This window comes from Paroedura picta, chromosome 8 (assembly GCF_049243985.1).
Source record: "Paroedura picta isolate Pp20150507F chromosome 8, Ppicta_v3.0, whole genome shotgun sequence".
Taxonomy (NCBI): Eukaryota; Metazoa; Chordata; class Lepidosauria; order Squamata; family Gekkonidae; genus Paroedura; species Paroedura picta.
The window spans coordinates 2,434,934-2,448,825 of NC_135376.1; the positions used below are offsets into that span (position 1 = coordinate 2,434,934).

General features: G+C 51.5%; 1 protein-coding gene across 3 annotated transcripts in view; it reads left to right on the forward strand.

The window, feature by feature from the left end:
* The window catches only part of TFRC (transferrin receptor), a 28,463-nt gene extending 19,071 nt beyond the window's left edge, over nucleotides 1–9,392 (forward strand). For all 3 annotated transcript variants that reach the window (XM_077348042.1, XM_077348043.1, XM_077348044.1), the window contains exons 15-19: nucleotides 625–668; nucleotides 2,968–3,049; nucleotides 4,811–5,047; nucleotides 5,610–5,750; nucleotides 6,473–9,392. In XM_077348042.1, the coding sequence (XP_077204157.1) occupies nucleotides 625–668; nucleotides 2,968–3,049; nucleotides 4,811–5,047; nucleotides 5,610–5,750; nucleotides 6,473–6,715 (747 nt within the window). In that variant the 3' untranslated portion in view covers nucleotides 6,716–9,392. The remainder of the gene's footprint in view (nucleotides 1–624; nucleotides 669–2,967; nucleotides 3,050–4,810; nucleotides 5,048–5,609; nucleotides 5,751–6,472) is intronic.
* The last annotated feature ends 4,500 nt before the right edge of the window (nucleotides 9,393–13,892 follow it).

A 13,892-nucleotide genomic window follows, 5' to 3' on the forward strand; every position in this document is an offset into this window, starting at 1 on the left:
AAGAACCAACTCTCCTTCAGGAATATTAGGGCTCTCTCAGCCTCACCCACCTCACAGGGTGTCTGTTGTGGGGAGAGGAAAGGGAAGGCGAATGTAAGCCACTTTGAGACTCTTTCGGGTAGAGAAAAGCGGCATAGAAGAACCAACTCTTCTTCTCCTTCAGTAATCTCAGGGCTCTCTCAGCCTCCCCTCCCTCACAGGGTGTCTGTTGTGGGGAGAAGAAAGGGAAGGCGATTGTAAGCCGCTGCTAGGGCGGTATACAAATATATGGCATATAAAAGCCAACTCTTCTTTTAAATGAGGACCAGTGTGGTGTCGTGGATTAAAAGTGGCAGCCTCTAATCTGGAGAACCAGGGTTGATTCCCCACTTTTCTACATGTAGCCCGATGGTGATCTTGGGCCAGTCACAGTTCTCTCAGAGCTCTCTTAGCCCTACTTACTTTACACAGTGTCTGTTGTGGGGAGAAGGAGGGAAGGTGATTGTAAGCCGCTTTGAGGCTCCTTCAGGTATTGGAAAGCGGGGTGGAAAAACCAGCTCTTCTTGGCAAACCAGCCTCTTTCTGGAATTGCCCTCAATCTTTGGAACCCCTTTTGTGATGTTCCTGTTTGATCTCCGCTTCTAGGTGAGGGAGCCACGGAACCTTGGCAGCACATTGGCCAGTAAAGAGTAAGTATCCTGACTACTCTGCTTGGAAGGACTCTGGTCTGTTGAGATGCTTTTGCTTTCCTTCCTGCTGGGAGAATGTAATATTTAATTGTGGCCTAACATTGGGATTAACCATTTGAGCTGACGTACGGTAGCAAAGCAGTCCTCCCTCTGTCCTTCTAGGCTAGGGGTAGTCAAACTGCGGCCCTCCAGATGTCCATGGACTACAATTCCCAGGAGCCCCCTGCCAGCATTCGCTGTAGTCCATGGACATCTGGAGGGCCGCAATTTGACTACCCCTGTTCTAGGCAGTGTGAATGTCCCTGAGAGCAGAGTTGGGCCCTGGTTCCATCTAGTCGGCGCCATTCCAAAAGCTCCACGTGGCCCCCAGCAGTTATGCAAGAAGAGGGGGGGCCATAGATATACTGAATATAACGGATTGTATTTGAAGATTGAAATTAGATTTTAGCACTGATATATTTAATTGTATTTTAAACTTGTTGGAAGCTGCCTTGAGCCTTCTAGGGAACGGCGGATTAAGATTCTAAAAATACTCCACTTTGTTTTGGGACACTTCCAATCCAGCTTCCAAGAGTTCCTTCTCTATGGATACCAAAGGGTACCTGGCCTCTTCTGCGTGCAAAATCCAGAGCTCTGTCTCAAGTTTACGCGTGCCCTTTCCAACAGGGTGCTGCAGAGTCTACAACAGGGCATTAATCTGCTTTGTGTGTAAACTACCATGGTTCTGCTGCTGCTGCCTGTTGGCCATTTGAGCTTCTGAGCCACTCAATAACCAGCAAGTAATGATAAATTCCAGTATAAGTATTCCCCGCTAATACAAATGTAGCTCTCAAAATATTATTAGTGCCATAGATAAAATGAGATGTGATACATAAAAGAAGAGCAAATAAAATATGTAAAATAGACTACAAAGTAGTAAGATGATTCCTTCCCTCAGTTAGTCCAAACTTGGACATTTGATTCCTATCGGATAACACGTTAGAAGGATGGTGCATTCTCTTGTCTCCCACGAGAGCCTTTAATTATGGGAATGATGATGTGATCATCATGGATCTGATTAGAATCTTTACAATCAAAGATGAGTTCTAAGGTCTTCGCCGTCCCATCCCAGCAATGGGATCCTTTTGTACCTGCCTTCAAGAAGAAGGGCAGAAAGGAACTCCTTATGCCTCACTAAAGTGAAGGCTGACCTGTAACTGAAGTGATCAGGATGGGTACGACAGGGCTTCGTTGACTCCTTAGGCTAGTTGCATGAAACAGAGCCTTTTTGGTTTGTTGTCTTTCAACAACACAGATTCTTTCTTTGACCAATCCTGCCCATAAGACACGGACAGGAGAAGATCTTGTGAGAGGCAATACTGTCCTCATTTGCTCCTCGCAGAACTCGGCCAGGGAGTGACATAATTTTCCTGGAAGACCAAGTGTGACCTTTGGAAGGGAAAATTGTTTCAGCCAATAAGAACTCTCATTGGTTTGAAAAAAGCTATGCAGCCACCAGATTTAAAGCCTGTTGCATCTATAAATACAACGGGCCCTAGCATCCCCTTTCCTCCCTCGCCCTCCCGCCAGCCCTCCCCCTGCCCTGAAAAGGCCTGCGACCTCTCCAAGGCTCAGCGGCTGTTTTCCAGCCAGGGAATTCCCTTCTTCTCCCCATCTCCAGCCCCCACTGACCTCCTCTCCCAGCGGCAATCAGCGGCAGACTGGTGCCTGGCTGCCCCTTGCTGGGTTCATTTGGGGGCCGGTCCAGCCTCTGTTTCTGGTCCATGGGCCAATCAGGACACGCACAGCTTTGTTGTGTGCATCCTGATTGGCCTGTTGACTGGAAATGGAGGCTGGACCGGCTCCGCCCAGGAGGCCGCTGCTCAAATATTATAAGAGCAGCTAAGTGTTAAAGAGACTGAGCCTCCTGGCACTCAAAAAGTTAGCATATGCATTGACCAGCTAAGGTCCTTGTACTTTTTGCATACAAGCAAAGATGCTTAAACAGAATGGTGCTCCAAACTGTTGAGTGAGGAAGAGGGGGGCATCCGGTTGCAGTTGACTTATGCTGACCCCATGGAGTTTTCCAGGCAAGAGACAGGCGGTTTGCTGTTGCCTGCCTCTGTGCAGCTCCCCCAGACATCCTTGCTGGTCTCCCATCCAAGCACTGAGCAGGGCTAACCCTGCTTTGCTTCCGGGATCTGTCAGGTCAGCCTGGGCCACCCGTGTCAGAGCTCCCAATTAAATCTCGGGTATTTGAGTGTCTGGATTTTTAAAATGTCAAGAATGGTAGTTGAAACGGGCTCGTGTGTTTCCGCAGGGTTCCCTTCAGCATGGACAACGCAGCCTTCGCCTTCCTGGCTTACTCGGGAATCCCATCGATTTCATTCAGTTTCACTAATGTAAGCACTTAATGCTGCCCAGGTGCTCACCTGTCACTCTCAGCCTGCATGGAAGGTAGACTGTTCAGCTCTGGGATGGGAAGTTGCAAGTTAGGGAAGACGGATTCCTTTGCCCAGGAGAAATAATCAATAGCAAGTAATCTCTCCTGGATTGTTAAGCGGGACAGGGCTCTGGTCCCGACCCGCTTGTAGGTCGGTCCGAGAAGCAAGTGCCCTAGTTTAACAGGAGAAGGCAGGGTTTAGCCTGGGCAAGGCCATGCATGTGAAACTGCCTTCTCCTGGGCCAGCCCATCAGTCACCACTGTCTACTCAGCCATGCAGAAGTCCTTCCTGCCACCACCACCTGTAGGTCCTTTCAACTGGACGTGGCAGGGGTTGAACTGGAAAGCTTCCCACATGGCAGGCAGATCCCCTGCCACCTACAGGCTTAGGCCGAGACCTTGGCTCTTCCATTTCAAGGGTTTCTGGCTGACGAATTGGAGAGCTGGTCCCTCACTCGCCTGTCTGAGTCCAGGTTCAGGTGGGCAGCCATGTTGGTCTGAAACAGCAGGGCAAAGCTTGAGTCCAGGGGGCACCTTGAAGACCAACGACGTTTCAGGCAAGGGGTGAGCTTTCTTCAGGTACCACTCAGTCTGAAGAAGTGTGCCTGCACACAAAAGCTCGCCCCCTGCGTAAAACTTTGCTGATCTTCAAAGTGCCCCTGGACTTCCTGAGTCCAGGTGGTCACAAGGTGCAAAGGCAGCTGGGGTTCTCTAAAGCAGGGGTAGTCAACCTGTGGTCTTCCAGATGTCCATGGACTACAATTCCCATGAGCAAATGCTGGCAGGGGCTCATGGGAATTGTAGTCCATGGACATCTGGAGGACCACAGGTTGACTACCCCTGCTCTAAAGCACCCATTCTCAATTTTCTTTGGCCATTGCTCTTTTAGGAGCTCTCCTCGGTTTCTAGGACCCCCTGCAGTAGGCTGGCTGCTTGTACAATGGGTTAGGCCCTAAAAGGCCTAAGCTAAGAGGGAGTGGACTGTACTCAGTGTGCCTGCTCTTAAATATATGCAAGGCAGATTTCCAGAACATTTGACCAAGAGAAGCATGTGCGTTCGTTTCATTGTCCCATGAATGCATTAATTCAAGCACGCTCAAAGGAACGGATTTTGTTATTTCGTTTTTCTGACCCTTGACAATGCTCAAACTTTCTAGCAACTAATGCTGTCATACATGACAAAAGGTGCAGTTACCAGGGCCCCCCATAACCCTTTGGGTTCTCACATTTTTTCAGTCTGTGCCCCCCTTAAAATATGCCAGAGCCCCCCAAGGGAGCATATGGCCCCTGTTGAGAATGGCTGTTCTGATGCACCCTGGGGGATGAAGTCCAGGAGAGGTCATCTTGACTTCCTGTAGAGGATTTGCCGTTCCTGTTTCGCTGGCTAAAGAGCCGCGTGCTTACCACCACTAAGGGTCTTGGTGTCTGTGTGGCAGGAGAAGAGCACAGCTGCATAATCCAACAGGAGGGCGTAGGGGCAGGACGAGGGCTGGCTTTGAATCCCTGCTCCATTGGCTACTGACTTGGGCAAGCGGAAGTCAAGGTGCTAGCATCCTGCTTATGTCTCCCGCCCCCTTTGGACCAGAGCCATGGTGGAAGGAAGCGGAGAGGGATGGCTTGGGCCGGAAGCCCTGGCACCTTTCGGAATCGGCAGCTGCAGAGAGGCAGTACAGTTGGGCGTGGTCTGCCAGCCATTTTCTTAAGCAGTGTTTCTTTCTAGGCGGGTGGCAGAGAGTATCCCTTCCTGAGCACCACAGAGGACTCTCTGGACAGGCTGATCAGCTACCTTGGGTCAGGGGACCGTCTGGACGCCACGGTCCGTGCCGCTGCCGAAATTGCCGGCCGCATGGCTGTCCGGATGACGCACGACCACGAGTTGTACCTGGATTTTAGCGGCTACAATGACAGGCTGCTTGGCTTTGCACAGAAGCTCATGTCCTACCACAAGGAATTGCAGGTGAGTAGCAAGCGAGAGGTGGGGGAAGTTGAGCAAAGCAAGAGTCCAGAGACTCTAACGATATTTAGTCCTTCAGCAAATGCTGGCAGGGGCTCATGGGAATTGTAGTCCATGAACATCTGGAGGACCACAGGTTGACTACCCCTGCTCTAGAGTGTTTGTCTGCATGGTGTGGGCACAGCTGCTGTCTGCCCTTTGGCACATGTGTTTAACACACGAAAGAGGGCCCTGTACACTGAATCAAATCACTTATCCATCAGGGACCCAGGTCAGAAGTGGCTCTCCAGGGTGTCAGCTGGAAGTCTTCCACATCACCTACTGCCTGGTCCTTTTCTTAACTGGAAGTGCCAGGAGTTGGCCCTGGATTCTTCTCCATGCAAAGCAGACATCCTGCCCCTGAGCCACACCTTTGCGTCCTCACTGGCTTGCAGAAGCAGAAACTGAATTTGCTCAGAGGCATTTCTGGTTGAACTGAATAGGAGGCTTAGAAACCGGTGGAAGCTCCCTTGAGTTGTCTTCCTTCCCGCGATGTCTGAGGTGCCATTTTTTTTCCTGCACACAGAGCATGGGACTCTACCCTCGATGGCTCTTGGTGGCCCGCGGGGACTTCAGTCGGGCAACCAATGACCTGAAGATCGCCATGCAGAAAACAGACGTGAACAACAAGATGGCCTGCCGGGCGTTGAATGACCGGATCATGAAGGTAAGTCCCCATTAAAAGGAGGAGCAACCCAAATGTTGTGTTTCTGTAGTGGGATTGTGCGTACCTTGCTCCCCACACACACAAGAAACTGTTTCTGCGGAATCAGACCAGTTCAGCCTTGCCTGCTGAGGCTGGGAGCAGCTCTCTGGGGTCTCAGGCAGAGGTCTTTCATGTCACTGGTCCTCTTGAACTGGAGAGGCCAGAGACTGTACCTGGGAGCTCCTGCATGTCAAGCCACAGCTTCATGGGTATGACAAGCCAAACCCCCTCCTTTCTCAGCTGTTTTACTGTTGAGAAGCCCTTTCTTCAGGCTTTGAGAAGCCCCAGAAGTGGCGTGATCGTGCAGAATATGGTTGGGAAGCAGAGCTGTGGACATACTCATACCCCTCCCCTCCAAGCCCATCATTAGCCATTTTGCAGTGGGGGGGGGTTGACATGATTGTACAATAATTTTTTAGGTATTTTAAAAGTTTGTCAAACATTTAACCCCCGCCCATTCCACACCCTTCCAGGGCTGTCAAGAAACCCAGATTGGGCTGCTTCTCTGATCTCTTGGGGGTCTAATCTAGCCTCGCCTCTCCAGCCAAACATCCAGGCACTACAACACATTGTGTGCTAGTTGATCTTCTGCCTACGACTTGTGTTGTCTTCTCTCGGGGCTTCCTGGCAGTCCTCCCCCGGCCTCAGTGTGTTTATGGCTGTTGTGCTTCTTCACTCTGCAGGTGGAATACCACTTCCTCTCCCCGTACGTCTCTCCAAGGGACAATCCGCTTCGTCACATCTTCTTTGGCTCCGGCCCTCATACCCTCCAGGCTTTGCTGGGCCAGCTGAGTCTTCTGAAGACCAACAGGAGCGCCTTCGACGAAGACCTCTTCCGGAACCAGCTGGCCCTGGCAACGTGGACGATCCAGGGGGCCGCCAACGCACTCGCGGGTGACATCTGGGACATTGACAATGAGTTTTGAGGACGCCGAGTGGCTATTGCACAAGCACCGCAGCAGGGAGTGCCCCTCCCTATTGCTGTACCTGTGGAATAACCACTCGGCGTCCTCCCCCTCCCCTCCCCTCCCCTCCCCTCCTGCCCAGTAACAGAACAAATCCTTAGCCCCCCCCCTGAAGGAGTTTAGAAGCCCAGACTAAAATGTAGAGCAGTTCAGAGTGACTTTAAGTGAGACCCCTCCCCTCCCTTCTCAGTGTCCTGTCCTTACCAGACGTTCAGCAAGAGACCGACTTTGAGGATCGCCGAGCCTCCTCCAGGTTTCAGGGAAGCTTTGGCAGATCCCTCAGTGGCCTCTCAAGCCACGTTACGTGTGCAAAGATCAACATGGAAAGTTACATTGCGACTTGGGAAAGCAGAGTGTGAACCCGGAGCACCTGGGGAAGAACCTTTTTTCAGCTCAGGGTGGAGGGGTCTTCCTGATCTCTCCTCACTGGCTGCCCCCGTCCCTCTCGGCTTGGTTCTGCTCCAGGGCTGGTTGGATCAGCCTTCTGCTTTCCCAAGGGGAAGGGGAGCTCCCCGAGGGGGCTCCTCTTCCGGTTCCTCAGACTGACATCGCCGGTGCCTCGAACGGGGTCCCCTCTTGTTCTCCTTCAGAAGCTAACCGGGTATCCCGTTCCCTCTTTCGGCAAGCCTTTGAGTTGTACTCCGTCCCTCGTGTCTGGAGTCTTCTCGGCTCGCCGAAATCCAACTTGTTTGCCGGGGGGGAGACCCTGAGGTATTTATTTGTTATTTATTTATCAGTGACAGTGTTCACTATAAATGGTGTTTTGTTTTTTCTACAGAGTATAATTATCGGAAGCAGTGACTTCCATAATTATGACAGTTATACTGTCGTTTTTTTATAAAGCAGCATCTGCTAGTACAATCTGCCGTGGTACTGGAGCCCGGGCCCTCGATGGCCTTCGACGGCAGCCTCTGTCGGGTACGCGAGACCCGGCGGAAATCCACTTCCTTAAGAAGCAGCTGGAGAACTGAGCGGAGGGCCCACCCCTGCAGAGCTGGACTTCTTCCACTGCCTCCTGTTAAAGGATGGGGAAAGCGGAGCAACAACCGGAGCGCGTGTTCTTCCCCGCAAAGGAAGGTGTCGATTCTCCTGCTGGTCTTAGGCTGGGGCAATAGCCGTTCCAGGCTTGTTTGTTGGGTTAAGCTCGGGCTTGAACCAAAAAAAAAAAAAAAGGCAGCTTCTACGTGGGACTTCCAGTACCACGGCGTACCACGAGAACTTAGGTCACATTATCGGGTGCAGTGCCTCCCATAATGTTCAAGAACAAGGTAGTTTTTGCCTACCACAGTGTTATATCGGAGGCAGTGTCCTCCATATGGGTGCACGAGGGGGTGTCTTTAATTATCGGGGACAGGGTTCCCCATAATTTTCCTTAAATGCTCACCACGCAAGTGACATCTGCAGAGCATGAACGTTAGTATCTAACATGTATATATTTGATTCGGCTCTTTGTTTGGGATTGCTTCGCGGTGGCTGCTTTGGTCAGGCAGCTGGTATCCCACCTCCCGCCTCCTCCCCCTGGGATAGATTTTCTAAGTTGGCAAGGTTGCTACAAGTGGCTGCTTTCGTCTGTGGCGGCCAAGGAGGTGTCCCGGTCAGGGGGTCGCCAAACTGCGGCTGTCCAGATGGCCATGGACTACAGTTACCATGATCCTCCTGCCCACTGGCATGGGCTCACGGTAATTATAGTGCACGGACATCTGGTCAGCCACACATTGGCCACGGATGTTCAGAAAAACGGTGGAGTTCTGTTGATGCTTGAATAAATGTTCTGCCTTTGTGGATTGAATCTGTAGAGCTGGTGTCGACTTTAGAACAGGGGGAGTCAACCTGCGGTCCTCCAGATGTCCATGGACTACAATTCCCATGAGCCCCTGCTAGGGGCTCATGGGAATTGTAGTCCACGGACATCTGGAGGACCACAAGTTGACTACCCCTGCTTTAGAATACCTAGGATTGAAATAGGGGTGCGTCTGGGAAATGTTGCAGCAAGAATCTGGTCCCACTTTTCAAGATGAGAGCGTTTTCCCCTGTTTGCTTGCCAAAACTCTTTCACCCTTCGAAATGTATTTTCCCAAGGCTCCCTTAAACGGCAACGAAGGGAGCCTCTCTCTGCGCAAAGATGGCCTTGTATTCCTCTGAAGGGTGTCTGCTGTTTAATTGAAAGCCTTCCTGACCAGAGTACTATGACTGCGTCGTGCTGGAGAAATTGCGCCACGCAGGGCAGTTGGGTTGTTATGTCTGCCTGCCTAGAATTTAGACCCGACCCCTTCAAGCTACCCCCCTAACAGCAAGGATTGAGCTTAGGTCGAGCCCCCCACCCCGCCCCCCCCGTGTGCATTTCAAAGCTTGTGTGAGTGAGACGATCTAGCGTAGCGCTGTTTCCCCTGTGCATGATCTTCCTTTGTTTCCTTAAGTGGATCACCTCTTTGGCGTGGGTCTTCATGTGTGTTCTTCTGTAGCGTTGCATTGCATGTGACTCGTACGGGTATTGATGCATTGGACATAGTAGCGGTGGACAGAAGATGATGCGTGCGGGGACCACCCGCACGGTGGGAGGGCTGATTTGAGAATCGGGAAGACGTGACTGTCCTCATTTTTAAAAACCCAAGAAATAAAGGACTGGGCTGCTTCTGAAGTGTCATTGCTGCTGGCATTGTGTGTCTGCTGCTGAGTTCTGCCACATTGGGTGACTTGGGGGGGGGGGGTCCCAACATGGCCTTGCAGCTGATATAAATAGGGACCCAAAGTCTTAACCACTCAGCCATTTGGCCATGAGCTAGGCTAAAGGAGGTGCAAGCTAAGAGTGGAATACCTACATATATCTGGTTTTACATATATAAGATAAAGGTAAAGGTATCCCCTGTGCAAGCACCGAGTCATGTCTGACCCTTGGGGTGACGCCCTCCAGCGTTTTCATGGCAGACTCAATACGGGGTGGTTTGCCAGTGCCTTCCCCAGTCATTACCATTTACCCCCCAGCAAGCAAGCTGGGTACTCATTTTACCAACCTCGGAAGGATGGAAGGCTGAGTCGACCTTGAGCTGGCTGCTGGGATCGAACTCCCAGCCTCATGGGCAGAGCTTTCAGACAGCATGTCAGCTGCCTTACCACTCTGCGCCACAAGAGGCTTTATTTTACATATATACATAGATGCAAAACAAATTTCGACAGATTTCTACAAATTTCTCGAGGTGGTGGGTTCGCCATCTTTGGAAATTTTTAAACAGTTGCTATAGATAGCCATCGGACGGAGAGGTTGATTTTGGGAAGGCTCAAGGGGGTGGCAGGTGACAGTGGGTGAGCAAGAGGGTTGGGAGTGTCCTGCCCAGGAGGCCCCTTCCAACTCTATGATTCTACAGCATTTGATCAAGAGAAGCATGTGCGTTCACTTTGATCTTGAATATATTCAAGTACACACAAAAAAGAAGAGTTGGTTCTTATATGCCGCTTTTCTCGACCCAAAGGAACTTCAAAGCACCTTCCCGATCACCTTCCCTTTCATCCTTGCAACAGGCACCCTGTAAGGCAGGGGAGGCTGAGAGAGCTCTGTTATTACTGCTCAATCAGAACAGTGGCATCAGTGCTTTGACCAGCTGCACGTGGAGGAGTGGGGAATCAAGCCCGGCTCACCAGCTTAGAAGCCACCATTCTTAAGCACTACACCAAGCTGGCAAAGGAATGGATTGCATGTTTCACATGTTGTTGAAATCTGTGGAGCCTTAATTGCTGTCAGATGGCCCCCTGGCCTCTGCTTGTAACCCCCCCCCCCCTCCAAGAAGGCAAGATACCTCTTCCATCACGCACCCTGCACGCACAATATATGCAGGTACGAAGAGTGTACAGGGGCAAAAACCACACGCTGCCGCAGGAAAAGGTGGCAGCTACAAACACAGAGCTTTAAAGGGGGCTTTGGTCAGCAGCTGGAGCAGGGGGGCATTAGTGGGTATGGGCCAAAAGGTGTAGAAGGAAGACTGCCTGGGGAAGGGGTACTTTGCATTCTTGTTGCTCTGGGGGCAAGAGTGGGAGGGCTTCTGGAGGATCTCTTGATAGGCCCTGAGTTTAGTGGGCTTGTGGCCTTCATTTAGGTTCTGCTCTGATGTCTGGGGCAGTGATGTTCTTTCTCCTTGGTTCCTGAGGGGTGCACATAGAAGGGCTGCTGAAGTTCTGTCCCTGCCGGCAGACATCCTGAGGGCTCCTGGGTTTTGGCCAGTGTGTGAGGGAGAGGAACTGGATCAATCCCTGATGTGGTCCGACACAGGCTTCCGGGACAGTGATGCTCTGTTCTTGATCCTTGGGGGATAAGGGTGGGAGGGCTGCTGGAGTTCTGGCCCTGGGTCTTCCAGTGGCACAATTAGGTGGACCACTGGCCTGATGCCTCATGGCTTCTCTGATGTTCTTACGTAGCCGGGCCGGGACTCCTGCCTTACTTATCCCTATTTAACGTTTCCTTTGCTGCCGCCTCCTAGGCTTTCAGGTGCCTATGAAGCAAGTGAGCTTCCTTTTGCTAAAAGCACCTGGGTTCTGATGGGTTTGTTTACATTCTTCAGAGTCTGCCTTCCTCGTGGGGACTGAAGGTGGGGGCAAAGCTCCTTTTGAACCCTTGGTGGGTTGTCCTGCAGCAGCCAGTCTAGGCAGCCAAGGATTAACCCTAGCGGGGCTGCCTTCTGTGATGGGTGGGGCTGGCCACGCTGTTCCCTGGGCTGGATGGATGCACTGTTGGTCCAGCCATTCCTTCATCCCTGCGGGTGCTCCAGTGACCTGCTGCTGCAGAGGATGCCCAGGACACTTGGTGGGAGGTGTGAACGCCTAGGACAAAGAACCACAGTTTAGGCCAGTCTGTGCCACCGCCCTCCTTCCCAGGGTGCCTTTCAGCTCAGCCTCCCAAACTGGAGAGGTTTGGCTCTTCTGTATTGACTGCCTTCACTTCTCTCCCGCCTTTCATCCTGATGGGCACCCAAAGCAGCCCACCTCGTTACCCCCTCCTGCATTTTACCTTCACAACAACCCTCTGAAGTAGATCAGGCTGAGAGCAACGGACTGGCCCCAGGCCAGCCAACGTCCACAGCACAGAGAGCAGCACACGTTGGGGACCCCTGAGGGAGGAGATTGGGGGGGGGGGGGGGCAGGAGGAGGAAAGGGCTTGGCCTCACTGCAGATTCTTTGATAAATCCTAAAATTTCTCAGGCTGTTGTCTGCCTCTGCCTGCCATTGCTTGTCTCAGGCAATCTCCCTGGCCTGTTTTCCTTACTCTTTCTGACTCATGTTCTGCCCGGGGCCTCCTTTCCCAACCCATTCCTCTCCTTTCCCTGCCTCCAGAGCAGGACCCCAGGTAGGAATGCAAGTTGAGGCGAGGTGTCTGGGAGGCTGACCCCACCTTCCCTTCCGCCCCCAAAGTGCCGCACCTGGTTTCCCCTCCCCTCCTGCAGGCACCAAACCCATCTCCTTCAAAGCAAAAGCCCATTCCGCAGTACAGAAGAAGATAGCAAGGCTCACTTCTTCATAATATTCATCCTGTTGTTTCTTTCTACACAAAGTGTTGTGAGGCAGGGCAAGGCCCCTTTCCAAGCCTGGGGGTGCCCAGGGGCACCATTGAACCCACTGAGACTTTTCCTGGGGCTCACCCAGAGTTTTGTTCGCTTTCCAGAGGCTCTGATAGGAGTCGCTGGCAGGTGCTCATGGGAATTGTAGTTCATGGACATCTGGAGGGCTACAGTTTGCCCACCCCTGCCCTGGAGAACTGCTGCCAGTCTTGGTTGGCAATAATGACACTGATGGACTGAAATTCTGATTCAGGGTAAGGCCAGCTACACATGAACGTGGAGAAAGCAGGAAAAACAAACATAACAGCTTATAAGCCTGTCCTGCAATCCGTCCTCCCACAATGCATTGCTGTGTTCCAGAGTTACAAAATGAGAAAATGGCAGCTTTGGAGGGAGGCTTCACCCCCAAATTTCCAGACATGTCCCACCCAGGAATGAACAGTCCCAGGTACGGGCAGGGTGGGCTAAGGAGCTTCTGGGAGGCTACTCACCCAGCCCGAGATGCAAGGGCTTGGCTGCTGAGTGGCCCTGACTCAATTTGTCCTGCAGGTGGCAGAATAGCCCCACAGTTTGGCCTTTCTGTATTTCCTGCCTCCAGTGGCATTCCCTCAATGCAGCAGAGGTTAGATTCTCAGGGATTTGGGACTCTTGAGCAGCACTTTTGAAAAGGGGAAACATGGAACAGGCGAGGAGGCCTGGTGGGTTCTCCATCTTTGGAGGTTTTTAAGCAGAGGCTGGGTAGCCATCTGACGGAGAGGCTGATTCTGTGAAGGTTCAAGTGGGTGGCAGGTGACAGTGGGTGAGCGAGAGGGATGTGAGTGTCCTGCACAGTGCAGGGGGTTGGACTAGATGACACAGGAGGTCCCTTCCAGCTCTGATTCAATGATCTTGCTAGTCTGGGTCATACATAGATCATGGCTAATACTCTTTACCCTCAGGTGAAAAAAGATATTTATAACCTCAATTATTTATAAACCCATCGACACAAAAGGAATATGGCGAAATTAATGTTTTTTAAAAATAAGGGCTTTTTAGTTCACCAATATTATGTTGAATTCCTTTTGGACAACCCTCTTTTAAAATCCTGTTTTGTTTAATTAATGTCAGCACCAAAGCAGATGCTTCTAATTTTTTTTCCTCTAGGAAAAGTTTGGTGGTTAACGCCAAGCCACGTGGTTCACATATTCCTGCTTCTTGACGGTTAACAAGGCAGCGTGTGGCACATATGCACAAGATACACACACAATTTCCAGTCCCTTGACTGCTTTCCTTACGATGTTGGGGCAGTAGTTTCGGTGAGAACAGCAGGAAAGTGAGGTCAACCTTACCCTCAAAAACAGGGATGGGCAACCTGTGGTCCTCCAGATGTTCATGGACTACAATTCCCATGAGCCCCTGCCAGCATTTGCTGGCAGGGGCTCATGGGAATTGTAGTCCATGAACATCTGGAGGACCACAGGTTGACTACCCCTGCTCAAAAACACATTCAGAAGACTGCTTTAACCGGTTGGTCCTCATAACTCTTGTCTCAACGCACGATATGCCCCAGGCAAAGAGTCCCCAACTTACCCAAATGGCTAGGGGTGATTTTGGAC